The sequence below is a fragment of the Myxine glutinosa genome, chromosome 9 (genome assembly GCF_964187855.1).
Source record: "Myxine glutinosa chromosome 9, kmMyxGlut1.1, whole genome shotgun sequence".
Classification (NCBI taxonomy): Eukaryota; Metazoa; Chordata; class Myxini; order Myxiniformes; family Myxinidae; genus Myxine; species Myxine glutinosa.
This window is the reverse complement of record NC_136269.1, coordinates 139621549-139648275: the sequence shown is the minus strand read 5'-3', so window position 1 is coordinate 139648275 and position 26727 is coordinate 139621549. Positions and strand designations below refer to the sequence as shown.

General features: G+C 45.6%; 2 protein-coding genes and 1 long non-coding RNA gene across 5 annotated transcripts in view; 1 reads left to right on the top strand and 2 right to left on the bottom strand.

Annotated features, from left to right (window-relative positions):
• The window catches only part of LOC137435677 (tumor necrosis factor ligand superfamily member 13), a 36359-nt gene extending 15885 nt beyond the window's left edge, over positions 1–20474 (top strand). Inside the window, exons 3-7 of the mRNA XM_068129625.2 lie at positions 2592–2648; positions 7882–8000; positions 12228–12378; positions 18277–18400; positions 19798–20474. Of these exons, the coding sequence (XP_067985726.2) occupies positions 2592–2648; positions 7882–8000; positions 12228–12378; positions 18277–18395 (446 nt within the window). The 3' untranslated portion in view covers positions 18396–18400; positions 19798–20474. The remainder of the gene's footprint in view (positions 1–2591; positions 2649–7881; positions 8001–12227; positions 12379–18276; positions 18401–19797) is intronic.
• A 654-nt stretch (positions 20475–21128) lies between these two features.
• LOC144893681 (uncharacterized) lies at positions 21129–21470 on the bottom strand. The gene is made up of 3 exons (XR_013624626.1): positions 21439–21470; positions 21196–21295; positions 21129–21145 (listed from the first exon to the last, which is right to left on the bottom strand). It is a non-coding gene; the product is annotated as an uncharacterized LOC144893681 (long non-coding RNA).
• A 1188-nt stretch (positions 21471–22658) lies between these two features.
• Positions 22659–26727, bottom strand: part of LOC137434853 (protein MTSS 2-like) — a 65009-nt gene continuing 60940 nt past the window's right edge. For all 3 annotated transcript variants that reach the window (XM_078785004.1, XM_078785006.1, XM_078785005.1), the window contains one exon: positions 22659–25755. In XM_078785004.1, coding sequence (XP_078641130.1) covers positions 25431–25755 — 325 coding nt within the window. In that variant the 3' untranslated portion in view covers positions 22659–25430. The remainder of the gene's footprint in view (positions 25756–26727) is intronic.

The following is a 26727-nucleotide window of genomic DNA, read 5'->3' as shown; positions in this document are numbered from 1 at the left end:
ACACACACACACACACACACACACATCAATTTACAGTGCATTCACAAAGTATTCAGACCCCTTCACTTTTTTCACATTTTGTTATGTTGCAGCCTTTTGCTGAAATCGACGGAAGCCTCTCCTCAGTGAAAGACACATGAAAGCCGCTTGGAGTTTGCAAAAAAGCACCTAAAGGACTCTCAGACTGTGAGAAACAAGATTCTGTGGTCTGATGAAACCAAGATTGAACTGTTTGCCTTCCGTCTGGCCACTCTGCCATATAGCCCAGATCGTTGGAGTGTTGCAGTGATGGTTGTCCTTCTGGAAGTTTCTCCCATCTCCACACAGGATCTCTGGAGCTCAGCCACAGTGACCATCGGGTTCTTGGGCACCTCTCTTACCAAGGCCCTTCTCCCCCGATTGCTCAGTTTGCCCGGTGCCCAGCTCGAGGAAGAGTCCTGGTTGTTCCAAACTTCTTCCATTTAAGAATTATGGAGGCCACTGTGCTCTTGGGAACCTTCAATGCAGCAGAGATTTTTTTGTAGGCTTCCCCAGATCTGTGCCTCGACACAATCCTGTCTCTGAGCTCTGCAGGCAATTCCTTCGACCTCATGGCTTGGTTTTTGCTCTGATATGCATTGTCAGCTGTGAGACCTTATATAGACAGGTGTGTGCCTTTCCAAATCATGTCCAATCAATTGAATTTACCACAGGTGGACTCCAATCAAGGTGTAGAAACATCTCAAAGATGATCAAGAGAAATGGGAGGCACCTGAGCTAAATTTCAAGTGTCATAGCGAAGGGTTTGAATACTTATGTCAATGTGATATTTCAGTTTGTTTTTTAAAATAAATTTGCAAAACTTTCTAAAATCCTGTTTTCTCTTTGTCATTTTGGGGTATTGAGTGTAGATTGATGAGGGAAAAAATGAATTTAAACGATTTCAGCATAAGGCTGCAACATAACAAAATGTGAAAAAAGTGAAGGGGTCTGAATACTTTGTGAATGCACTGTATAGTCGATGGAACTTGGGTTGTGTTTCAAAAAGGTGCACGACAGGTATTACACCTGTAATTAAGGCTCCAGGAGGTGAAGGACCAATTGATCATTAATATAGATTGGAATATTATGCTCCAGGAGTTCAGGACATTGCAGTCGCATTGGGTTTTCCTCCAATTATCCGTGGATTATGTTCTTAGGGAATGGAAGACAACAGGTCATGCCAATGTTGAAATACAAATTAATGAAAGATCGGGCCTAAATAAACTTAAAATTTGGTGATCGGTGTGAGCTGTTAACCTTTGATTAACATTACCATAGTCTCTTTTATAACACTAGGGCATGCCCGTACTATATCTATATCTAAAATTATATCCCCCCCCTCTATTTACATGAAATGGTTTGGTCCAAAGCGAACGGCTTGCGAGTGGTGACAATCCCCCCCCTCTATTTACATGCAATGGTTTGGTCCAAAGCGAACGGCTTCCGGAGTTTGGTAAAGAAATCGCCATCGCGTGCACAAACGCGCAGGAAAGCGAATGAATCGCAAATTCGTTTTTATTAGTTGTAAAACATAGTTTAACGCCAACATAGTTTGCAAACGTGAAATAAATGAATACGCTCTCAAATGTGCCATCCGAGGCAGAGTGTGTCCGCCACGTTCGGCACACGCGATCGTTCGCTGCTCTCTGATTGGTTGAATCGTTTTTTGGACATAGCTCGGTAAGTAATTGTCCGATTAATATGAAACCTTGAAAAGGCACATCCTCGGGTCCCCAGCAATATACCTGGCAAGTTAAAAGTATATCGGACCCGTGGTTGTCGAGAAACAGCGGTCACAGACAAACAGACGTACAAACGTACAGACAGAGATTACTGGAATTATAGATAGACTAGGGCATTGCCCGTACTATATCTATATCTAAAATTATATCCCCCCCCCTCTATTTACATGAAATGGTTTGGTCCAAAGCGAACGGCTTCCGGAGTTTGGTAAAGAAATCGCCATCGCGTACACAAACGCGCAGGAAAGCGAATGAATCGCAAATTCGTTTTTATTAGTTTTAAAACATAGTTTAACGCCAACATAGTTTGCAAACGTGAAATAAATGAATACGCTCTCAAATGTGCCATCCGAGGCAGAGTGTGTCCGCCACGTTCGGCACACGCGATAGTTCGCTGCTCTCTGATTGGTTGAATCGTTTTTTGGACATAGCTCGGTAAGTAATTGTCCGATTAATATGAAACCTTGAAAAGGCACATCCTCGGGTCCCCAGCAATATACCTGGCAAGTTAAAAGTATATCGGACCCGTGGTTGTCGAGAAACAGCGGTCACAGACAAACAAACGTACAAACGTACAAACGTACAAACAGAGATTACTGGAATTATAGATAGATGACACAATTTTGTTTCGGATAAAAAATATTTCGCAGACTTCAGCAAAAACGTCAAGATTACCGGAATACACCTGACCTTTTAGAACATAGGACCGGTAGGGATGTGCTCAACGTATTCCAGGATGGAATTCATTATTCCTTCATGGTCACGTTTGGTGATTTGACTTGTTCGACCATCACTCTCACCTGATTGAGATATTTGATCCCTTCACAGGATGCAGGTTGTCCATGGTGCATCTGATCACTCATGCAAACGACATCTACACACAAGGTGAGCTGACAAGTTCTCATGGACCGTGAGATGCGAATAAACATGGTGATGAAATGGAACATAACGTGCTGAATGACTTGATTTGATTTGTTTGTGGCGTTATCAGAGGAAACCATTACAAACTAGAACAATGCGACTGTCGCCACTATGCCTCCGCCGAGTCCCACAACGGGTAAATGCCATCACTCTGCATATGTATGGGTGGGGGATCACGTTTGTGAAGTTTCGTGTTTATCGGATAAGGATTCGTTTTTCTATCCAAGATGGCTGCCAAACCACGTGACATATGACATCGTCATTTTCAAACTATATGCAACAGTGCTGTTAGATGATATTTGTAAAATTTTGCATCGATAGGGTGAGCGGCTTCAGAGATATAATTATTTAATATTTTCCTTCAATCCAATATGGCTGCCAAACCATGTGACCTATGATTTCATAAATTTAATATTTCAATCCAAATCTGTCATAGATCATGTGCATGCAATTTCAGTTTTTTAGGATAAGGAATTCGATTAAAACATTTTTGGCTGGTATACCACTTCACCAATGATGTCATCATTATCATGCTTTTGTTCCCCATTGGGAGTACTTGACAATGTGCCAAGTTTCACATTTTTCCATTCAGCGGTTTCCGAGAATTTTTTTTCTTTTAATCCAAGATGGTTGCCATACCACGTGACCTATGACGTCACAATTATCATAAAAACATTCTGCATGGGTGTCACTCCTACCCTGAAAGTTTCATCTCAATCGGACATGTGGTTGCTGAGAAAAACGAGGCTTAGTCCGTACGGACAGACGGACGGACAAACTGAAAACATAATGCCTCCGGCGACTTTGTCGGCAGAGGCATAAAAATACAAAGTCAAGGAACACATAAACAAAAGGACCAATAGAAAGAGAGTTAGGGGTGGTGGAGACACCACCAGCAGGGAAGAGGGACAAAATCCAGGAAGACTTGGAAAAACAAGTCAAGTGAATCCACTTGGATTCCGCCCAGGTTGGCACATGGAAATTATGATGTAGCATAATTATCATCTCGGGTCAAGATTTGAAATTATGCCATGGTTTTTGTAAAATTGCTACTAGTATTCACATTATGTACTTTCACCAAAACATACATCATCATAGAAACATACATAGAATTTGGGTCCTCTGGGTCATTTGGGTCCTCTGGGTCATTTGGGTCCTCTGGGTCATTTGGGTCCTCTGGGTCATTTGGGTCCTCTGGGTCATTTGGGTCCTCTGGGTCATTTGGGTCCTCTGGGTCATTTGGGTCCTCTGGGTCATTTGGGTCCTCTGGGTCATTTGGGTCCTCTGGGTCCTCTGGGTCATTTGGGTCCTCTGGGTCATTTGGGTCCTCTGGGTCCTCTGGGTCATTTGGGTCCTCTGGGTCCTCTGGGTCATTTGGGTCCTCTGGGTCCTCTGGGTCATTTGGGTCCTCTGGGTCATTTGGGTCCTCTGGGTCATTTGGGTCCTCTGGGTCCTCTGGGTCATTTGGGTCCTCTGGGTCATTTGGGTCCTCTGGGTCATTTGGGTCCTCTGGGTCATTTGGGTCCTCTGGGTCCTCTGGGTCATTTGGGTCCTCTGGGTCATTTGGGTCCTCTGGGTCATTTGGGTCCTCTGGGTCATTTGGGTCCTCTGGGTCATTTGGGTCCTCTGGGTCATTTGGGTCCTCTGGGTCATTTGGGTCCTCTGGGTCCTCTGGGTCCTCTGGGTCATTTGGGTCCTCTGGGTCATTTGGGTCCTCTGGGTCATTTGGGTCCTCTGGGTCATTTGGGTCCTCTGGGTCATTTGGGTCCTCTGGGTCATTTGGGTCCTCTGGGTCATTTGGGTCCTCTGGGTCATTTGGGTCCTCTGGGTCATTTGGGTCCTCTGGGTCATTTGGGTCCTCTGGGTCATTTGGGTCCTCTGGGTCATTTGGGTCCTCTGGGTCATTTGGGTCCTCTGGGTCCTCTGGGTCATTTGGGTCCTCTGGGTCATTTGGGTCCTCTGGGTCCTCTGGGTCATTTGGGTCCTCTGGGTCATTTGGGTCCTCTGGGTCATTTGGGTCATTTGGGTCCTCTGGGTCATTTGGGTCCTCTGGGTCATTTGGGTCCTCTGGGTCATTTGGGTCCTCTGGGTCATTTGGGTCCTCTGGGTCATTTTGGTCCTCTGGGTCATTTGGGTCCTCTGGGTCATTTGGGTCCTCTGGGTCATTTGGGTCCTATATTCCTATCCTATAACATATATATCTCCTATAACCTATCCTATAAATATAGATTTGATGACGTCATGTTTACACATCTGAGCGACAGAAATGAGCGACAGAAATGAGCGACAGAAATGGGTGACAGAAACTAGCTTCACTTTTGAGCGCCCGAAATTCCCAGGCAAACGCTATAACGCACAGGTTTACAACCTGTGCGTTAATAAAGGATGTAGGGAAGAATGTGGGGTAGGGAAGGACACCGGGGTGGACAAGATGCAGGAAGGAAAAACTGGAAACTTGTAAAGATAAGTGGGGGTTTGGGGAGGGTTAATGGGGGTTGAGAAGATCATGGTTTTGGATGGGGGATGATCTGAGATGGTGGTGAACAGCTGTCTTGAAGACCTGGAGGGAAGAACGAGATCGAAGAGGATGTGGAAGTTGATTCCACAGGTGGGAAAAAGAGAAATGAATGAGTGGAGGTGAGCAGTTATCCAGGATTTAGGTAGTTTCACCAGAAGGGGGTTGATGGTGGGCCGAGTGAGCCCTGCAGAAACCTTGTGGGTGGGTGGGGCGGGGGGGGGGGGGGGGAGTGGGGCAAAGCACGGAAAGGGCAGAGGGTGCAAGACCAGAAAGGAGGCGGCAGAAGACAGAGAGACCACCGACCTGACTGTGATGGTGAAGTGATGGACTCATCTTCATCGTGGGAAATTTCCATAATCTTGAGGCCTTGCTTTCCATGACATCAAGCTGAGTAAGATGTGAGGCAGGAGAGCCAACCCAAAGTGGAGAGCAGTATTCCATCAAGCTACGAATGAAGGTTTTGTAGGTGGAAAGGAGTTCAGGTGTAACAAGGAAGGGTTTTTGTATGATGGAGGATGCCCATTCGGTGACTGGCTTTGGAGACCAACTTTGAGATGTGGTTTCCAAAGAAAGATCACTGCTGATGGTGGGACCCGGGAGTTTGAATGACTGAACCTCCTCAAGAGAAATGTGAAGAAAGTGGGTCGGGGGGGGGGGGGGGGGGGTTATCAGTCGGTCCTTTCGGAGAGAGATTGTGAGATTTATCAGGATTGAAAGACATGAGGGTCCCCATCCATTGTTGGGAGAGCAGAAGCACCATGTCCAAGTAGAGTGAAGTGGTCTAAATCCGAATTGATGATCTCATACCAAATCATTGGAGAAAAGGAAAGATTTGACGTCAACTGCGATGATGGCATCCATGACCTTCTGATGATGACAAGCCGAAAGGTCTGTAGTTGAGAGGATCCGTTTTTGCATCAAGATTATGGAATGCAGTGACGTTGGCGGATTTCTCCAAGCAGATGGAAGATGACCTAGGGTGACACAGGCAGACAGAGGATGTGCAAGAGCAGCAGAGGAGTTTTTTTTTTAGGACATTGGGGCTGATTCCGTCTGGTCCAGTTGCAGAATCTACGGGGTTGACGGTTGCGAGAAACCTCTCCACCTTCTCAGGTGTGAAGGACACAGAGTCCAGGAGCAGTTGGGTGTGACTGGGAATGGTGGGTACACAGACTGGGGCTTCTGGAAATAAGTTTTGGAAGCAAACAGAATTGAGGGCATTTGGCCTTCTCATGAGCGGGGTCGGGGGAGCATACACCAGAGACAGACTTAACAAGTCGATGTCCACTTAACAAGGCACCACCAGGTTTGAGAGGAGGGAGGGAAGTTGGAAAGTTCAATATGAATTTTTTTTTGTTTTTTTGTGATGGTTTTTTTTATTTTTTTAAATACTTTTTTTGTTTTTAAAATTGTAAAACAATTGATTGTAAATTTTAGAATTTTTTTTTTTTTTTTTGTGATTGATGTTGGCTCTTACACGAGCCTCGATGTTGTATACGAAAAAAAAATTTGAGGTTGCATAGATAGTGTTTTCTGGCCCTCCTGAGAGTGAAAAGATTTTGCAGCTCATCTGGAGTGAAATGGGTTAAACAGAGTTATTATGTATTTGTACAAAACTAGAATTAACAATTCATCCCCTCTCATCACAGTGATGTAACACCTTCCTATCATGTACAGTATTCTAATTATTCCTCTGCCGATGAAATCGCCGGAAGCGTTATCGGGTTGTCTGTCCGTCCATCCTTGATAAGTTTTGTTAACGCAATAACTTAAGAACGGCTGAAGGGATCCAAGTCAAACTTGATACGAGTAGGTATAATGACGTACCTACCTATAAACTAGATAATGGCGTAACATTAGATTATGGGGTGAAGAGGTCAAAGGTTAGAGGTCCTGTTAGGTAAAAATGTTCTTACCGCACTAACTTGTGAACCAGTGATGGGATTTTGACCAAACTTGGCATAAGCATATATTATGATGCAAAGATGAACTGATTAGATTTCAGCATCAAGAGGTCAATGGTCAGAGGTCATATAAAAACCACCTTTAGAGGCCATTTTTCCCCGCAAAGCGGGGGTTGGCCTTTTTCGGGGACCGTGGTTGTTGTTGTTTTTCGGTCCCCTTTTTGAAGCAATGTTTTACGGCCGGATGCCCTTCCTGACGCCAACCCTTTTTGCCGCCTTTAACGACAAACAGGGAATTACCAGTGAACTGGTCCTCAATTAGCCGACCTCGGAAGGGTGACAGGCTGAGTCAACCCCCCTGGCGTTAATTCAGCGATCTGAATGGTCAGAGGTCATGTTAGATAAAAATGTGATACTTGAGAACAGCTGAAGGGATTTAAATCAAACTTGGTACAAGTATGTATGATGATGTAAAAATGAGCTCATTCGATTTTTGGGTCAAAGGTCAGAGGTCATGTCAGGTAAAAATGTTTTTATCGAGGTAGGAATTTGAACTAAACTAAGCACATGTACCATGACACATATGTACCGATTAGATATTGAAGTTTTCGGTCAAAGTTGGAGAAAGCAAAGACTTAATGTGGGAGGCGGCATATCGGACGATGGAGCGATGTCGAATGATGTCAAGTTTGTTTTTATTTCAGAATTTCTAAAAAAAAGCTTCCGAACATATTCCATTGCAAAGCCCTCATGCCCTCGTCAATCCCTCCACCAGGTGACCGAACAATTATTTTCTGGACCAAGACTCTGCAGTGTGGAGATAACATTCAGGCAGAAAAGAAAGTCGAGGCCATTCGTGTAACACGATCTGGAATGTACTTCATCTACAACCAGGTACAGAGCACACAACCCCAAAACCCTTCTGAACAAAAATCCTACAGGATCCCATTAAAACTTAATCGATGTTCCATACATTTCCATGGGGTTTTGATCCATTCTGTAGCGTTTCTTTTAGACGCAGATCAACACAAGCTACCTGACCACACCATTACCTTTGCTTAATGAATGTGAGCAGACACCTGAGAATAATTCCTTTGATTTTTTTTTTTAAATCATGGGTAGGGATGGTGGAGTCAAAGGAATTATGTTCAGGGGTCTTTGTTAACATTATCATTCAGTGATTGGGTTTTTCCAACGAGCTCCCCATGAGCTGAAGATCACGACTAAATGTTGGGCAATGTTTATATTTGCAGAAACCAAGACACACATTCCAAATTTTACAAACACAACTAATTTAATGTTAATGAACCATTGGAGAAATTAATGCTGTTAATGCTGCTTCAATAACAACTGTTAATGACTATGGGGTGAAGGACACCGATTGGGGTGATCTCAGAGGGAGGCATTGAGTGTTTCGTCTTGGTGTCCATGGTGCTCTGCTTTTCAAGAATTGTTGTACACCGCTCCGTACCTATGCCATCTCCAGGTGCTACTTGACGTCGTCGCCGGGCACCGAAGGGGGCCCGGCAATGACGCACGCTGAAAGGGAGTACTCAGTTTTCACTCCGGTTTCTTGTTTGTTTGTCCGGGTGATATCTCAGCCATCCTTTGAGCTAGGAAGCTGAAATTTTGGCACAATAGTGAGCAAGTGCTTTGGCAAAACGGTATTTTCTGTTTTTTGATTGATTGATTGGTTAATTAATTAATTATTAGCAATTTATCAAGTACTTATATATTTCCTTTCTCATCTGGACAATATCTCGGGCACCTTCTGAGCTAAGAAGCTGATATTTGGACATGGCAATGACCAAGTGATTTGGCTGTAAAGGGCATTTTTGATTTATTGATTAATCGATTAATTATTCGATTAATGACTTGATTAATTAATTTTTTTAAGTTACAGATTCGGATGACACGTGGTAGTTGAGGTATTCTATTAGCCAATTGATTCATAATTTAATTATTTTACCGTTATTATTTATTTACGTTATTAATCGATTATTTATTGATGAGTCAATTAATAAATTACTTATTTTTTCGATTAATGACTTATTTAATTAATCTTGAAAAAGTTATAGCTTCGGATGAAGCACTGGTGGTTGAGGTAAATGAGGTATGATATTAGCCAATTGATTAAGAAATTATTTTACGATTATTATTATTATTATTATTATTATTTTTGTATACTGAATCGAGGCTCGTGAAAGAGCTGACATTTACTTCACAGACAAATCAACCAGACAAACAAAATATATAAAAAGAGGGAGTGGAAGACAAGATGGGGAGAGAAGGGGAAGCACACAAACACTTGAGAGCACACAACATTTGAGAGCAGGGAGATGTGTGGGAGGGAGAGGGCTTGAGGGGGAGGAGGCATGGGAAGGGGGGGGGGGGGTGGGAGAAGTATAAAACACAAGGACACCAAGGACTTCCAGGACAGAAGTTGGTATTTCAAAAAAGTGGAATTGGGGTGAAATTAGCAGGGGTAGAAAAGATCAAGGTTTTGGATTGGGGAAGATAAGAGATGGTGGTGAACAGCTGTATTAAAGACCTGGAGGGTGGAGTGGGATTGAAGAGAGTGAGGGAGTTTATTCCAGAGGTGGGAGAAAAGAGGAATGAAAGAGTGAAGGTGAGCAGAGAGTCTTGATTTTGGCAGTTTAACCATAAGAGGGTTGCAGGCAGATCTTGTGCGACCTGTAGGAATATTTGCGGGACAGAGCCCAGAGCGAGCTGGGGGGGCAAGGCCAAAGAGGAGTCGGTAGAAGACGGAAAGACCACCAACCTGCCTGCGGTGAGTGAGTGAGAGGCCCTTGGAGTTAGCTTCATCGCGGGAGATTCCAATGATTCTGAATGCTTTGGTTTCAACAGCATGAAGACGAGCTAGGTGTGAGGCAGGAGCACCAGCCCAGAGGGGAGAGCAGTATTCCATTGAGCTGCGGATGAAAGCCTTGTATGTGGTGAGGAGCTCAGGTGTGCCAAGGAAGGACTTCGCACGACGGAGGATGCCCAGTCGGCAACTGGCTTTGGAGGCCAGATTTGAAATGTGGTTTTCCCAGGAAAGATCATGGCAGATAGTGAGACCCAAAAGCTTGAGTGACAGAACTTCTTGGAGAGGATTATTCAGATAGTGGATGGGAGGGTTGTCCAGTCGGTCTTTTCGGAGAGACATCGTAAGAGTGTGAGATTTGTCAGGATTGAAAGACATGTTCCACTTGTTTGCCCAGTCTGTGATTTTGTCCAGGTCTGCAGAGAGTGAGGAGGCTGCAGACTGCCGATCTGAGGGATGAAGAATGGAGCGACAGAGAGTAGAGTCATCAGCAAAGAGATAGAGAGGATTTTCAAGAGAGTCAGAGAGATCATTGATGAAGACCAGAAAAAGCACAGGGCCCAGAACACTGCCTTGGGGAACTCCAGCCTGAACAGGAAGAGGAGATGAGAGAAACCCATTCAGGGCCACACGTTGACTACGACTAGAGAGGAAGTCCGCCAGCCATGCGTGGAGATTTCCATGGATACCAAAAGAGGAGAGTTTTGTGAGCAGAACTGGTGCCAGACCGTATCGAAGGCACGTGATATGTCAAGGGAGACAGCTCTAATTTCCTGTTTGGCATTGAGGACCTCCATCCATTGTTGAGAAAGCAGAAGCAGCATGTCCAGAGTAGAGTGACCAGGTCTGAAACCAAATTGATGATCAGAGATCAAGCCATTGGAGAAGAGGAAAGATTTCATATCTGAAGCAATGATGGATTCCATGACTTTGCTGATAATTGGGAGAAGGCTGATTGGTCTGTAGTTGCTGGGATCTGTTTTTGCACCTTTTTTGTGCAAAGCGGTGATGTTGGCAGATTTCCAAGCAGATGGCAGATGACCTTGAGCAAAAGAGAGGGTGAAGAGAACAGAAAGAGGGAGTGAAAGAGCGGAAGAACAGGATTTTAGGACCCGTGGGCTGATGCCGTCAGGTCCAGTTGCAGAATCAGAGTCGAGGGTTGACAGAAACTTTTCCACCTTGTCAGGAGGAAAGGACACAGAGTCCAGGAGCAGCTGGGTACGACTGGGTATGGTGGGTACAGCGAAGGATGGGTTTGGGACACAAGATTTAAGGCAAACACAGAGTTGAGCCATTCAGCTTTTTCACGTGCGGAGTCAGCCGTGTGGCCGTTTGAGGTGAGGGAGGGGATGGAGGGGGAACAAACACCAGAAACAGATTTGACCAGATGCCACCAGGATTTGGAAGAGGGAGACAGATAAGAGAGTTCTGTCCTGAGAACGGAGAGATATTGTTTCCTGGCTCTCCTGAGGGTGGACACACACTTGTTTCGGGCTTTGTGAAAGGAAATGAGATTTCCTTCCGTTGGATTTGCTTTCCAGGAGACGAAAGACAAAAGGAGAGAAAAGCTTTCCAGGAAAGAAAATTTATTGATTTTAATTACGCAATTAATCAATCAATTATTTGTGCACCTCTCCCTCCCAATACAGTCTCTACGTGCTGCACGGCGGCATCACCGGGCACCGAAGGCGCCCCGGCAATACCTCGCTGGAGGATATTTATGTATTTATTTGGCATAGGGGCAGTGTACTTTGAATTAATGTATCTGTACTTGTTCTGGCGGGCGATGTATCTGTACTTGTTTTTCAATTATTTAATTTCTTCCAATTTTACAATTTATTTGAACGTTTCCATTTTTAAACTATTTATTTTTCCCATTATTGCATTTCAATGGTATAATTATGATAATGAACACTGTCAAATAAAAAAAAAGTACATTTATTTTCATTATGAGACAGAATTTAAAGTGCTGTCAATTAGTTAATATTACAAGTTGGCTATACCGGGACCCAAAAGCGATCTCCGATGGCAGCCCCCTAGCTTTTGTAAGCAGCGTGACCACTACAATGTCACAGGCCACAAATTGGCAATGACGATGTTAGTGCTTGTGCAACGACTGAAATGGTCCACAAAGATCTAAATTAGTCAGCAAGTCTTCCATTACAATTAATGGCCTCTAGGACCACAACCAGACCTGACGAACCACCGACACCACCCAAACTTGATGATAAGTGCACCACATTCGTGCGGCCCGCTGCCGAGTGAGCAATGCGGTTGACATTGTCCTTCCACAGATTATGTTCAAAGATGAACGGTTCAGTATGGGCCAGGTGGTGTGGCGGCGATTCGGAGCACGTCGTCACGCAGCGCAGCAAGAAAAACCTCTCCTGCAATGCGTGTGCAGCATGCCTGAAAAACGACCCAACCAGTCCTGCTACACCGCAGGTACGCTGGACCACCGTCGGTCACCTAGGAAAGACCATTAAGCGTCAGGAGCGATTTCCGATCCTGTAGTGCGCCACATCGGAATGATATTCCACCCTTCCTTCGGTCGCTCGAAAAGAAAACAAAAAATCTCCATCATCGATTAACTCATCCACGCCATCGTCCTTTTGCCCCTATTTTAGCCCTTTTGCCCCCATTTGTCATTTTGCCCCAATTTCAGTTCTTTTGCCCCCATTTTGGTCATTTTGCCCCCCATTTCAGTTCTTTTGCCCCCATTTGTTATTTTGCCCCCCTTTTTTGTCCCTTTGCCCCCATTTTTGCCCTTTGCCCCCATTTTTGTCCTTTTGCCCCCAATTTCGTCCTTTTGCCCCCATTTTCTTCCTTTAAATCTCTCCAATCAGTAGTCTCGTGGAAGTTTGGGTGACGTAAAGAAGTGGCTATAACGTTTCTGCTGCCTCTCTACTACTGCGTCTGTCCGTAAGATCCGTATCTTAAGATCTGTAGGATCTTGTATCTTATAGTGCACGAGCACTATATATCACACACGAGCATATATATATGCACGAGCATTATATCTTATATCTTATAGTATCTTAGGATCCGTAAGATCCGTAAGTCCGTATCATCACACCTGCCATTGCAAATACTAATCCATGACATTCCTTTTCCCTCCAACTTCCATGAATATCGTTTTCACGTTAATATTTCTGTCGGTTCGAAATCCTTTCGTCTTGTTAAAAGCTGATCTGGCGATTTCAATAATTCTCTCAACTTCCCGACCTCATCTCCCATCTTCAGTAAGATGCCCAAAGTACACAAAGCAATTCCTCATGTTTTAGCTTTGTACATATGTTCAATGATGGCGCTTTTCTTTACCGATTGACATCGCTTGTTGCCGATGCTACATCCAGTCTCCATTTGTTATTTTCACTCTTTTAAGGAAGTTCTGTAGACTTTCCTGAGACTCTGCAATAAGGCCTAGATCATCAGTGTACCTGGTGTTGTTTGATTACTCCACCAACCACTTGGATACCTTCAGGTGAACCCACATGTCACATGATCATTTCTGCATGTACAGGGTGGCCTGAAAGTCGCTTTACCCCTCACCGGGAAAGCATTCGTAGTTAAACTCTCAATATACAGGTTTGATTTTGAAGAACTTGCAATAATTAATCAGTAATCGTATCTGTATGCGCTCCGTCATTTTCCTCGCACTCCTGAATTTGTCGCCAAGTCCTCTTTGACTTCTTGTGTAACGTTTGTGGAGTTTAGCAGGGGTAACCTGACTTTCAAGCCACCCTGGATGGTGAGATTGGTGAAAAACAGTATGGTTTTGAAAAAGGAGGAACTTGCAGTTGTCAGGTGGATGACCCAGGTAAGTAATCATTACGTAAAGCTAATGGAGCTTTTCCAAACACGAGCATCCAGCTGGCTGACATCATTTAACAAGATGGACATCAAATCCTAACACTTGTAATTATAAACAATGGAAGTAACCTCAACTTGAAATAAAAACCACAATGAAAGGATATCTGTACAATAACATTGTGTGGTACTTTGAAGAACTTCCTGCTACTCTGGGCAGCAGCGACGTCACAACAATGGCGCAGCACTCAGCGGGGCATTTCCTATAGAGGAATTTCCTGCTCCAATTCCAATTGTTCTCCCCTCTGGGCCGGTGCTCCTGCCTCACACCTACAGTCACGTGAAAAAGTAAGTACACCCCATGTAAATTTTTGACTTTTTCAACATATTTCAACATGCATCTATTTGATCTTCATTTCAACAATATTGATAGATAAAGGTGATATTATATAACAAATATCATGAAACATTTACATTTTGTAGTCCATTGTGTAATTTAAATAAACATAAATGCAAATTTCGCATGTGGAAAAAGTAAGTACACCCCCCCACATTTATCACTACTTCAAATACCTAAAATTAGAATCAGGTGCACCAGCTCAGGTGCAAATGATTAGAACATCGTTAGAGAGGATCTTGGAGGAACCTGTCTTATTTAAACCTCAGACCTTTCGGTTGATTTGCTTTTTGTTGTTGAAGTGGGCGGCGTCACCATGCCTAGATCAAAAGAGCTCTCTGAGGCCTTCAGAAAGAAGGTTAAAGATGCCTACGAGTCTGGGAAGGGATTTAAAAAGATCTCCAAACAATTTGAAATCAATCATTCGACTGTCCGGAAGATCATCTACAAGTGGAGAAGATTCCAAACAACTGCCAACTTGTTCAGGCCAGGCCGGCCCAGCAAGTTCAGCCCGAGAGCAGACCGCAGGATGCTGAAAGAAGTCTCTAAGAACCCCAGAATGTCATCACGGGACCTGCAGGTAGCTCTTGCCACTGTTGATGTCAAAGTGCACGAGTCTACCATTAGAAAGAGCCTGCACAAATTTGATCTACATGGGAAGTGTGCCAGGAGGAAACCTTTGCTGTCCAGAAAGAACATCAGGTCCAGACTAAAGTTTGCCAATGAACACCTGGGCAAAGACCAGCACTTCTGGAACAATGTGCTCTGGACAGATGAGTCAAAGGTAGAGCTATTTGGCCACAGTACCAGAAGACATGTTTGGCAAAAACCAAATACAGCATTTGACCCCAAGAACCTGATACCAACTGTAAAGCATGGTGGTGGAAATATTATGGTTTGGGGCAGCTTTGCTGCATCAGGGCCTGGGCAGCTCACCATCATATAATCCACTATGAATTCTTCATTGTACCAGAGGGTGCTTGAGGATAATGTGAGGCCATCTGTCGGAGAACATGAAGCTCAACCGAAGGTGGACCTTGCAACATGACAATGACCCTAAACATACCAGTAAATCCACCAAGGAATGGCTGAAAAGAAAGAAATGGTGGGTTCTGGAATGGCCAAGTCAAAGCCTGGATCTAAATCCCATCGAGATGATGTGGGGGGATTTGAAATGAGCTGTGCATGCAAGAAACCCCTCAAACATCGCACAGCTGAAAGAATTCTGCATGGAGGAGTGGGCAAAAATTTCTCCCAGTCGATATCAGAGACTGGTAGATAGTTATAAGAAACGCCTACTTGAGGTTGTTTCTGCCAAAGGGGGCAATGCCACCTATTAGAGCCAAGGGTGTACTTACTTTTTCCACATGCGAAATTTGCATTTATGTTTATTTAAATTATACAATGGACTACAAAATGTAAATGTTTCATGATATTTGTTATATTATATCACGTTTATCTATCAATATTGTTGAAATGAAGATCAAATAGCTGTATGTTGAAATATGTTGAAAAAGTCAAAACTTTACATGGGGTGTACTTACTTTTTCACGTGACTGTAGCTCGGCTTCACGCTGTTGAAACCAAAGCTTTCAGAATCATTGGAATCTCCCGCGATGAAGCTATCTCCGAGGGCCTTTCACTCTCTCACCGCAGACAGGTTGGTGGTCTTTCTGTCTTCTACCGACTCCTCTCCGGCCTTGCTCCTCCAGCTCTCTCTGTGCTCTGTCCCCCAAATATTCCTACAGGTCGCACAAGATCTGCCAGTAACCCTCTTCTGGTGAAACTGACAAATTAAGATTCTCTGCTCACCTTCACTCTTTCATTCCTCTTTTCTCCCGCCTCTGGAACAAACTCCAACACTCTCTTCAATCCCACTCCTCCCTCCAGGTCTTTAAAACAGCTGTTCACCACCATCTCTTATCTTCCCCCATCCAAAACCTTCATCTTTTCTACCCCCACTAATTCACCCCAGATACACTTTTTTGAAATTCCAACTTCTTACCTGGAAGTCCTAGGAGTGTCCATGTGTTTTATACCTCTCCCACTCCCCCACCCCCACTTCCCATGCCTCTTCCCCCCCAAGCGCTCTCCCTCCCACAGATCTCCCGATGTCCCTGTTCTCTACTGTTGTTCTTGTGTGCTTCCCTCTCTCTTCCCATCTTGTCTCCCGCTCCCTTTATTGTATGTTTTGTGTGTCAGTTTGTCTTTTTGTGATTAATGTTAGCTTATACACGAGCCTCGATCTTGTATACAAAATAATAATAATAATAATTCCTATAGTTGTTTATCCGTGCTCCCTCCTTTTTAAATGCTGAGAGTCAAGCAAGGAAGCAGCACGTACCATTTTAAAAGTGTTTGGTACGACTCGGCCGGGGTTCAAACTCAGGCCCAGAGGGGACGCTCTAACCATTACGCCACAAGTTTACAAACAGTGGCATCTCAGATCCTTACATTGATACAGACAAGTGTGGCAGCTTTCCCTGTCCGCATCTACCTGTTATTCTACCTCAGTGTCAGAGAACTGACTTCTTGCCCTCTACAATCTTGTTCTTCCACAAACTTTGAATCTTCTCTTTCTCTTCCCTTTATAAGAGGTGAGGCCCAATGGTACCAAGCTTTTGCCCTTCGTTGACCACGATACTCCTCCTTAATTCTCCAAGTACCCCCACCTTATTGATATCCCTCCTCATCCAATCTTCAAGGGAATTGCGATGGGAATAGAGCCTGTGATTGATGCTGTGAAGAGGAACAGGTTGAGATGGTTTGGTCATGTGTTGAGGAAGGATGAAAGTGACTGGTTGAGAAGAGTGATGGAAATGAATGTAGAAGGCAGTAGAGGACGGGGAAGACCGAGAAAGACTTGGCTAAAGATGGTGGAAGAAGAAATGCGGGCAAGGGGGTTAACAAGGAGAGATGCAGAAAATAGGGCAAGATGGAGAAGATCGTCATGGGGACCGCAAGGCTAACCCCCGCTCTAGCAGGGAAAATGGCCTTAAAATGCATGTTGTTGTTGTATCCAATCTTCCCATCTCAACCATGGCCTACCTCTTTTTCTCCTGCCTTTCTCTCAACTTATCTGCTTTCTTGGCCATTCTCTTCCCCCATCCACACCGTGATCAGCCCATTTCGGCCGACTTCTTCCCAATATCCCCGTGAAGCTAATTTTCACCCCAATCTCCTTCCTCAGTCCATCCATCCTCCTTCTATCCACCGTCTTCACTCGCACAATCCTCATAACCCAGTTATTCTCGCAGACCTGCCGCCTCTGTTGTCTCTCTGTCAGTGCCACTTCCTGTTTCCAATGCTGCTTCCTCTTGCTTGCATTGCTTATCGAATCCACAGTAATTCAGGTGTGGTATTCTGACACCAGCATGGTTAAAAACGAGAAGCTACTTTCAAGGCCTCAAGTAACAGCAATTCAGTACGATCTTATCCATTTTTTGCCTTTCACAAACACATCTGCTGTTATGTGTCAGGTTGTCTATTTGAGTGGAGACTCAGATCGTCTCTTTCTCCATAAACACACGTCCCAGATATACCACCACGTCTTTGTGTTAATAGAACAAATATAATTCACCAAATGTCCGTCTGTCTGTCCGTCTGTCTGTCTGTCTGTTCTCAGGTACCGCAAAAACGGCTGAACCGATCGCAACGAAATTTTGGGTGGGCAATCCTGGGACCCCCAGTAGTAAAATAGGCCATATTGTTTTTCCAATTTTTTCCCAATTTTCCAAACACGATGGAATAATATTTACCGATATGAACAGTGATGTGGCTTTTATTGAAATTATACAAATACTGTTTAGATTTTGATGACTTGCGTGTGTTATGATTTAACGGATGTTTATATAAATCGTTTAAAATAAAATAAAAGCCTTAAGTTTCTGATATTTTGCCTTTTCATTTGGGCCTCCCAATTGAAGCCCCGCCTGCAGGGCAGGTACCGTTGCTTGTATAACAAATTCAGACACTACAAAGGTAATACCGGGTCCTTAGGGTTATTATACAATATGGATGCTGTTGTACTCCTTATGAGGTCTTGTACAGAGTGAACCTGAACGTTGATGGCATGAGGACTATTTCCTGAGTTTTCAGCCACTCAGCGGACTGACGCGTTCGGATCCCCGGCCCAGCAGGTATGGTGCAGCTTGGTGCTGGAGACGAGCTGGCCGTCATTATCCCGTCGAGGGCTCACGCTCACATTTCCGCAAATCCCGCCCAAACCTTCTTCGGCGTGATGCAGCTGACGTGACCTGGGTAAGTGAGACCTGCATAAGTCTAAAGGGAGAATTTCGAGCTGACCCGAGAGAAGACAGCTGGGTAGTGAAAAATAAAGAAAGCAAAATTACTGGAAGAAATACAGGGAAAACAGGATACGCTAGTTCCTCATAAAAATGCATTGTATTTTTGGGCTTCCTGATTTGACAATCAAAATTAAATTAACGTTTTGGGGTTCACAAGACAACCCGAAGATATGTGTTACTGGGGGTGCACCATCACACAATTTGAACATGTTTTCATGTTGTATAAACATGTTGGTTGTTTTGGAAGCTTGTACTTATCACTGGTATGAACCATTGTGTGCCACCTGGTACTTCTTTATCAGAGAGCAAGGTATTCGAGGCCGTTGTGGATGGAATTTGAGGACAGCAGGTTGCACGAGCGGATTCGAGGGTCTGGACAAGTCAGAGCAGTAAAATAATGAGGGATTTTAACTAGAAATGGATAGAAGGGCAACATTACATGGATGAGTTAAAGTGAAGGGGAATCCATCGAGCTGTAGGTGCGTGTCTGTGTGTGTGTTTCTTTGTGTGTGTGTGTGTGTGTGTGTGTGTGTGTGTGTGTGTGTGTGTGTGTGTGTGTGTGTGTGTGTGTGTGTGTGTGTCCTGCATATTCAAACTTGATCATGATCACCTTATTGGAGGAAGGGTAAAACTGCATTGGAGAAGGTTTAGCATGAAGTGATAATAATGGGTCCAGACCTAGCAAGTTCTAGCAATGTGTAAATGTTAGAAGAAGAAGAAGAAGGGATAATTACATTATTGGAGTGAATACGAGACATTGAGGGATTGAAAGGTTCGTTTGTTTGTTTTCTTAACCTGGAGGTAGATTAGAATCAGGGAAAATCTCAAGGAGATTTTAAAAACAACAACAGAGATAGGGGTGTGGGGGGGTCACCCAAAATATGGTAGGTAAGACTAAACCCTTGTTGGGGGGGGTTACCCTATAGATGGTAGCTGAGACTAAACCCTTTTTGGGGGGTCAGGGTCACCCTATAGAGGACAGGCAAGACAACCCTTTTGAGGGGGGGGGGGGGGGTCACCCTATAGATAGTAGGTAAGACTAAACCCTTGTTGGGGGGGTCACCCTATAGATGGTAGGTAAGACTAAACCATTTTTGGGGGTCACCTATAGATGGTAGGTAAGATTAACCCTTTTTGGGGGGGTCACCCTATAGATGGTAGGTAAGACTAATCTGGTAAGATGATGGGACTCGTGATGAGCACATGTACCTGGGAGAGTGAATGACTTGCCACCTTCTTCCAATTCCTTCCGCTCCAGACCCCTCTGCAAATAGCTCGTTCTTTCAATAAAAATAACCGACATGTTTGTTTTCTTGTTACCTCCTCCATTTTTGTGTCATCGTCATCCAGGGCTGCGTTGGGTTCATGGAGCGCACCGAAGACGAGTCGAATTGCCTTCTCTTCCACCTGCTTCGCCTTGGATTGTGGTGGGAATGAAATGAATCCTTCGGTCAAGAGACCCCTCGGAGAAAGGGAATAACACTCTCGGTCGAAGGAACAATGGCGGTTGCAGACTTCTTTAACCTCAGAAATCAGAAACCTTTGGTGTAGTCGGAACACAAGATCCAAACAGCAGGCCTTGATTCACCTGTGGATGAAATGGAAATAGAGTCAAAGTCGAGGAAATGAGTAATCTTATCGGTTCCACCTTGTGTGGTCCAGGTGCCATGGGGCCTTGATCCTGTTGTAATAAATTCAAGGTTATCTATTACATTAGCCATTGCATACGATTGAAAATAAGCAACCTCGGGACAGGTGGACGTTGGAAAATGGACCGGCAGCCATTGCGCTTGCGTTTTGGTCACATTTGACGGGTCCACATGAAGCTTTGTTGTTGTTTTTTAACAAATAATAATCTTATTACTCTCCTGACCTGTTGCTAAGTTGCTGTTCATATTTTTGTACAAGTTCTGCTTTATTCACATCCAATAGGTCATTGGATGGGCGTTTAATACCTGTACTCTGTGTCATGTGTTGACTTTGGACGGGGCTTATCCATTTTTTTATTAAAATATACCATCAGCTCATTTCGTTTGAAGAATCGTGAGAAATCTTTTTGCTTTATTGTTGCGTTAATATTTCCGCACAAATTGCATTTTTTTATGTCTACTCGGCAAAATGAGGCAATTGTGTTTCCGTCTCATTAAATGGCCGTGTCTTTCACAGTATGTGTGCTCCAAGTTTTCATTATTTTTGGTCTATCAGCTTAGGCCACAGGATGACTTCAGACTATAGAATGGCCTTTAATGCAGAATGACCTCTGACTGCAGAATGACCTCTGACTGCAGAATGACCTCACACTCGAGACTGCAGAATGACCTCACACTCCAGACTGCAGAATAACCTCACACTCGAGACTGCAGAATAACCTCACACTCGAGACTGCAGAATAACCTCACACTCGAAACTGCAGAATAACCTCACACTCGAGACTGCAGAATAACCTCACACTCCAGAATAACCTCACACTCGAGACTGCAGAATAACCTCACACTCCAGAATAACCTCACACTCGAGACTGCAGAATGACCTCACACTCCAGACTGCAGAATAACCTCACACTCCAGACTGCAGAATAACCTCACACTCGAGACTGCAGAATAACCTCACACTCGAGACTGCAGAATAACCTCACACTCGAAACTGCAGAATAACCTCACACTCCAGAATAACCTCACACTCGAGACTGCAGAATGACCTCACACTCCAGACTGCAGAATAACCTCACACTCCAGACTGCAGAATAACCTCACACTCGAGACTGCAGAATAACCTCACACTCGAGACTGCAGAATAACCTCACACTCCAGACTGCAGAATAACCTCACACTCGAGACTGCAGAATAACCTCACACTCCAGAATAACCTCACACTCGAGACTGCAGAATGACCTCACACTCCAGACTGCAGAATAACCTCACACTCGAGACTGCAGAATAACCTCACACTCGAGACTGCAGAATAACCTCACACTCGAGACTACAGAATAACCTCACACTCGAGACTGCAGAATGACCTCACACTCCAGACTGCAGAATGACCTCACACTCCAGACTACAGAATGACCTCACACTCCAGACTGCAGAATAACCTCACACTCGAGACTGCAGAATGACCTCACACTCCAGACTGCAGAATGACCTCACACTCGAGACTGCAGAATGACCTCACACTCGAGACTGCAGAATGACCTCACACTCCAGACTGCAGAATGACCTCACACTCCAGACTGCAGAATGACCTCACACTCCAGACTGCAGAATGACCTCACACTCCAGACTGCAGAATGACCTCACACTCGAGACTGCAGAATGACCTCACACTCCAGACTGCAGAATAACCTCACACTCCAGATTGCAGAATGACCTCAGACTCCAGAATGACCTCACACTTCAGACTTCAGAATGACCTCACACTCGAGACTGCAGAATAACCTCACACTCGAGACTGCAGAATAACCTCACACTCGAGACTGCAGAATAACCTCACACTCCAGACTGCAGAATAACCTCACACTCCAGATTGCAGAATGACCTCAGACTCCAGATTTACCTCACACTCCAGACTGCAGAATGACCTCACACTCCAGACTGCAGAATGACCTCACACTCCAGATTGCAGAATGACCTCAGACTCCAGATTGCAGAATGACCTCAGACTCCAGATTTACCTCACACTCCAGATTGCAGAATGACCTCAGACTCCAGATTGCAGAATGACCTCAGACTCCAGATTTACCTCACACTCCAGACTGCAGAATGACCTCAGACTACAGACTGCAGAATGACGTCACACTCCAGACTGCAGAATGACCTCACAGTGCAGAATGACCTCAGACTCCAGACTGCAAAATGACCTCAGAGGAGACAGCAGAATGACCAAGAATGCAGACTACCTAAAATTAGACAACAGAATGACCTTAGACTACAGACTGCAGAATGACCTCAGACTACAGACTGCAGAATGACCTCAGACTACAGACTGCAGAATGACCTCAGACTACAGACTGCAGCAGGACCTCCAGACAACAGACTGCAGAATGACCTCCAGACAACAGACTGCAGAATGACCTCCAGACAACAGACTGCAGAATGACCTCCAGACAACAGACTGCAGAATGATATTGTAGCAATATTCAAACCAACAAGTCAAAACGCACTCCATGACCACGAGACGATAAGTTTCACCATTTCCAGATCCAAACAAATCAATCCATTATTTGGAGAGGATCCCGATCGATCACACACCATCTTCAGTTTATTTATTAACTTTTTTCCATCAAACATGTTCAAAATAACAAGGCCTGCCAGTCGATAGAGTTTAAACTGGAGTATAAACATTCATTTTCCTACAAATAAAAGTTCTACCTTGGTAGTGAGTCATGAGCACAGAGGGCCTTATCACTCCAAATGGCCTAACTACGTATCCTGCACCACGACCCCAGTTTGAGAAAGGCAGTATGGATGGACCGACCGCACAAGCAGATCGTTATCACGTGACGCCCAAAATGAGATCAAAGACAGAGAAACCCGAAAATCTAAATACCAGGATGCAAGTGCATCAAAACTCCACAATTAACCCGTTAGTGGAGGATTATATACAAATGATGATCGAGTTGGTTAAACATTCCACGAGAATCTGTGTTAAACTTTGCCCATTAATTAATTAATGTATTCAAGTACCAATGCCATCGGGATGCAAAAAATGGCAAGACCAGTGTTTCCAGAACATGGACAAAACATCCTTCACACGCTCGTTGGGAAAGACAAAACTACAGTAACAGAACTTTTGGGTCAAACCAACATCCGATGATTCCTGCCAAATTCCCGTTACTGTGGAATTCCGTTTTGAACGTGAATTCGGCCATATTACATGTTAACACCAAACGAGTTTGATATGGGCGAGTAACATGACAAATGTAAACACATGGCGGATGCTCATGATGACCGGACGACCACCGTTAGTAAGGGATGCATCCGCATTCCCAGGGCTTTTCCACAACGGACAAGGTGAAGACACCGGACGAAGGCCTTCTTTGCAATAAATACTCGTGACCGATTGCAGACAGTTCCTGTTTGTCCCTCCGAGGTACCCGAGATCCTGATATGCAGCTCCAGTGGATGGGAGAAAATTCCAAAGTGGGAATGCCCACACAAAGGTCTCCGTGTGCACCTCCACCATACGAGGCCTGTGGTCCACAAGTTGACTCGATTCCAACACGACGGTGGAGCGAATGATGTAAGCTTCTGCAACACCAACGAGGGTCCTCCTTTGCCCCATGGATTGTAGACTGCAGGGAAAGCTTTATCTACATCCCAATGGATTGTAGACTGCAGGTAAAGCTTTATCTACATCCCAATGGATTGTAGACTGCAGGGAAAGCTTTATCTACATCCCCATGGATTGTAGACTGCAGGTAAAGCTTTATCTACATCCCAATGGATTGTAGACTGCAGGTAAAGCTTTATCTACATCCCAATGTATTGTAGACTGCAGGGAAAGCTTTATCTACATCCCAATGGATTGTAGACTGCAGGGAAAGCTTTATCTACATCCCAATGGATTGTAGACTGCAGGGAAAGCTTTATCTACATCCCAATGGATTGTAGACTGCAGCTAAAGCTTTATCTACATCCCAATGGATTGTAGACTGCAGGGAAAGCTTTATCTACATCCCAATAGATTGTAGACTGCAGGTAAAGCTTTATATACATCCCAATGCCATGGATCCTGACATCTGATAATTAATTGATTAAAAATACAAGTACTGTACCGAATTACAGGTAATGTGGACATCAGTTTACATACATTGATCGTTATGAGAGAAAATGCAGCGTGGTGAACGGGCGAAGCAGTGGGGTAGACGAACGAGGTGTGGTGCAGTGATGTGGCCGGGTGAGGGACGGCACAGTGACAAGGGCAGGTAAGTGGAGGTGGGCAGGTGTGGCGCAGTGAGGAGTGGGAAGCGAAGAGCAGCAAAGCAAGTGGCAGCGAGGGGTGGCGCGCTGAGGGGCGGAGCAGCGAGGAGTGGCACGGTGAGGGGCGGAGCAGCGAGGAGTGGCGCGCTGAGGGGCGGAGCAGTGAGGAGTGGCGCGGTGAGGAGCGGAGCAGCGAGGGGTGGTGTGCTGAGAGGCGGAACAGCGAGGAGTGGCGCGGTGAGGGGCGGAGCAGCGAGGATGGCGCGGTGAGGGGCGGAGCAGCGAGGAGTGGCGCGGTGAGGAGCAGAGCAGCGAGGAGTGGCACGGTGAGGGTCGGAGCAGCGAGGGGTGGCACGGTGAGGAGCGGAGCAGTGAGGGGTGGCACGGTGAGAGGCGGAGCGGCGAGGGGTGGCGCGGTGAGGGCAGACCAGCGATGAGTGGCGCGGTGAGGGCGGAGCAGCGAGGGGTGGCACGGTGAGGGCGGAGCAGCGAGGGGTGGCGCCGTGAGGGCGGATCAGCGAGGGGTGGCGCAGTGAGGAGTGGGAAGCGAAGAGCAGCAAAGCAAGTGGCAGCGAGGGGTGCCGCGCTGAGGGGCGGAGCAGCGAGGGGTGGCACGGTGAGGAGTGGAGCAGCGAGGGGTGGCGCGGTGAGGAGTGGGAAGCGAAGAGCAGCAAAGCAAGTGGCAGCGAGGGGTGCCGCGCTGAGGGGCGGAGCAGCGAGGGGTGGCACGGTGAGGAGCGGAGCAGCAAGGGGTGGCGCGGTGAGAGGCGGAGCGGCGAGGGGTGGCACGGTGAGAGGTGGAGCGGCGAGGGGTGGCACGGTGAGGGGCGGAGCGGTGAGGGGTGGCGCGGTGAGGGGCGGAGCAGCGAGGTTGCAGGGCGATGTGGCAAGGCTGGTTTATCACATGCCATGGGGAAGGGAGATTGATGATGTACTGTGCAAGAAACTGGACCAACCAAGTAAGTTCCACGATGTGAAATGATGCAGTGCCATGCAGGAAGGTGGACACACGAGGCACTATATGGCAAAGCAGATCAATTTGGCGCCACATGGTACGATGGATGTTTAGATGCGAGGTGCGGAGCGATCGTTGGTGATCGTTTTACGAAGCTTAACACCTCGACGGATGGCAGTAAGCATGTCCTGGCTCGGCAAAGCGTGCGGAGACAGAGGGGAAGCAGGTGGAGACCAATGGAGCTCGGTGACCCCTGTACGCCCAGGGCTGTAAGTCGGTGGTGGTGGTCCCGCCAAGGCTCCACCTAGCGAGCCCAGCTTCTCCGTGACGCTGCGCCGGTTGGCGGCGATCTGAGCTCGCTCGGCCGGTGTAACGATTACAGGAGGATGAGACGGAGCAAAAGCCGAAAGCACAGAGCCACCTGCCAGGTCACAGCTGCCAAAAGAGGAAAAACAACAATAGCTTAAACAACAAAAGGATACAAAACACATCATAACGAAAATAAAACGAATGATATGTCATGGACCAACAAACACATCCATTGCATCTTTTTATACGGGAGAAGGGAGACGGTTTCTGAGGGGTCTGATGAAGATGTTCAAGACATTGAAGGGTACAGATGGATGTTTCAGCAGAATGGACAGGGACAGGACCAGTGAACACAGGGGAGAGTAAAGCTTGAGAGTAAAGAAGGGGTGACTTTGGTTAGATTACGGGAATAAGGTAGGCCTCTTTCACCAAGAGAATAGTTAAAGCATGGAATAGTTTCCCTGGAAAGGTAGAGGCAGCAGACACAGTAGGTAGCTTTAAACTGGAATCAAAATTAAATTAAATAGGTATGTAGAAGCATTGGGGATAGAGGGGTACATGCACATTGGCAGGACTGGTAGGTGTTTTGGATATGGATGGGTGAGGTGTAGACTGCAGGTACAAAAAAACTTTTTGAAATATCAAAATATCATGCTATTGTTATGTCGGTGGGGTAGAGATACTTTAGACCAGGTAGAATTGTGTAGGTAACATGCTCTGACTGCCGTGAAGAAGAAGAAGAAGAACCACCACCATGTAATAAGTAGAGGACCTATTTAGCCCGGATGTCGGACAAGTTGTATATCTGTCCCCCGTCACGAGGGGTGGGGCATGTTAACTCGCTTAGGGAATAAGGATTAATTATCCCTTGTACGTCTTACCCTTGGTGATTTATCCTTTGTCCCTTATGGCACCGCAATAGACACTAGTGCAGGAAGTGCCCATTAAAAGCACATTACAATAAATAACAATAAAACCAACCGGAAGCCAGGCATCAAACACTACCACTAACAACCCCGACTTGGTGGAGGACACAGGACACCACGGGCCGAGATCCACGCCCAGAAGGCCAGTGATTGGGCGGGAGTTGGCCAACAG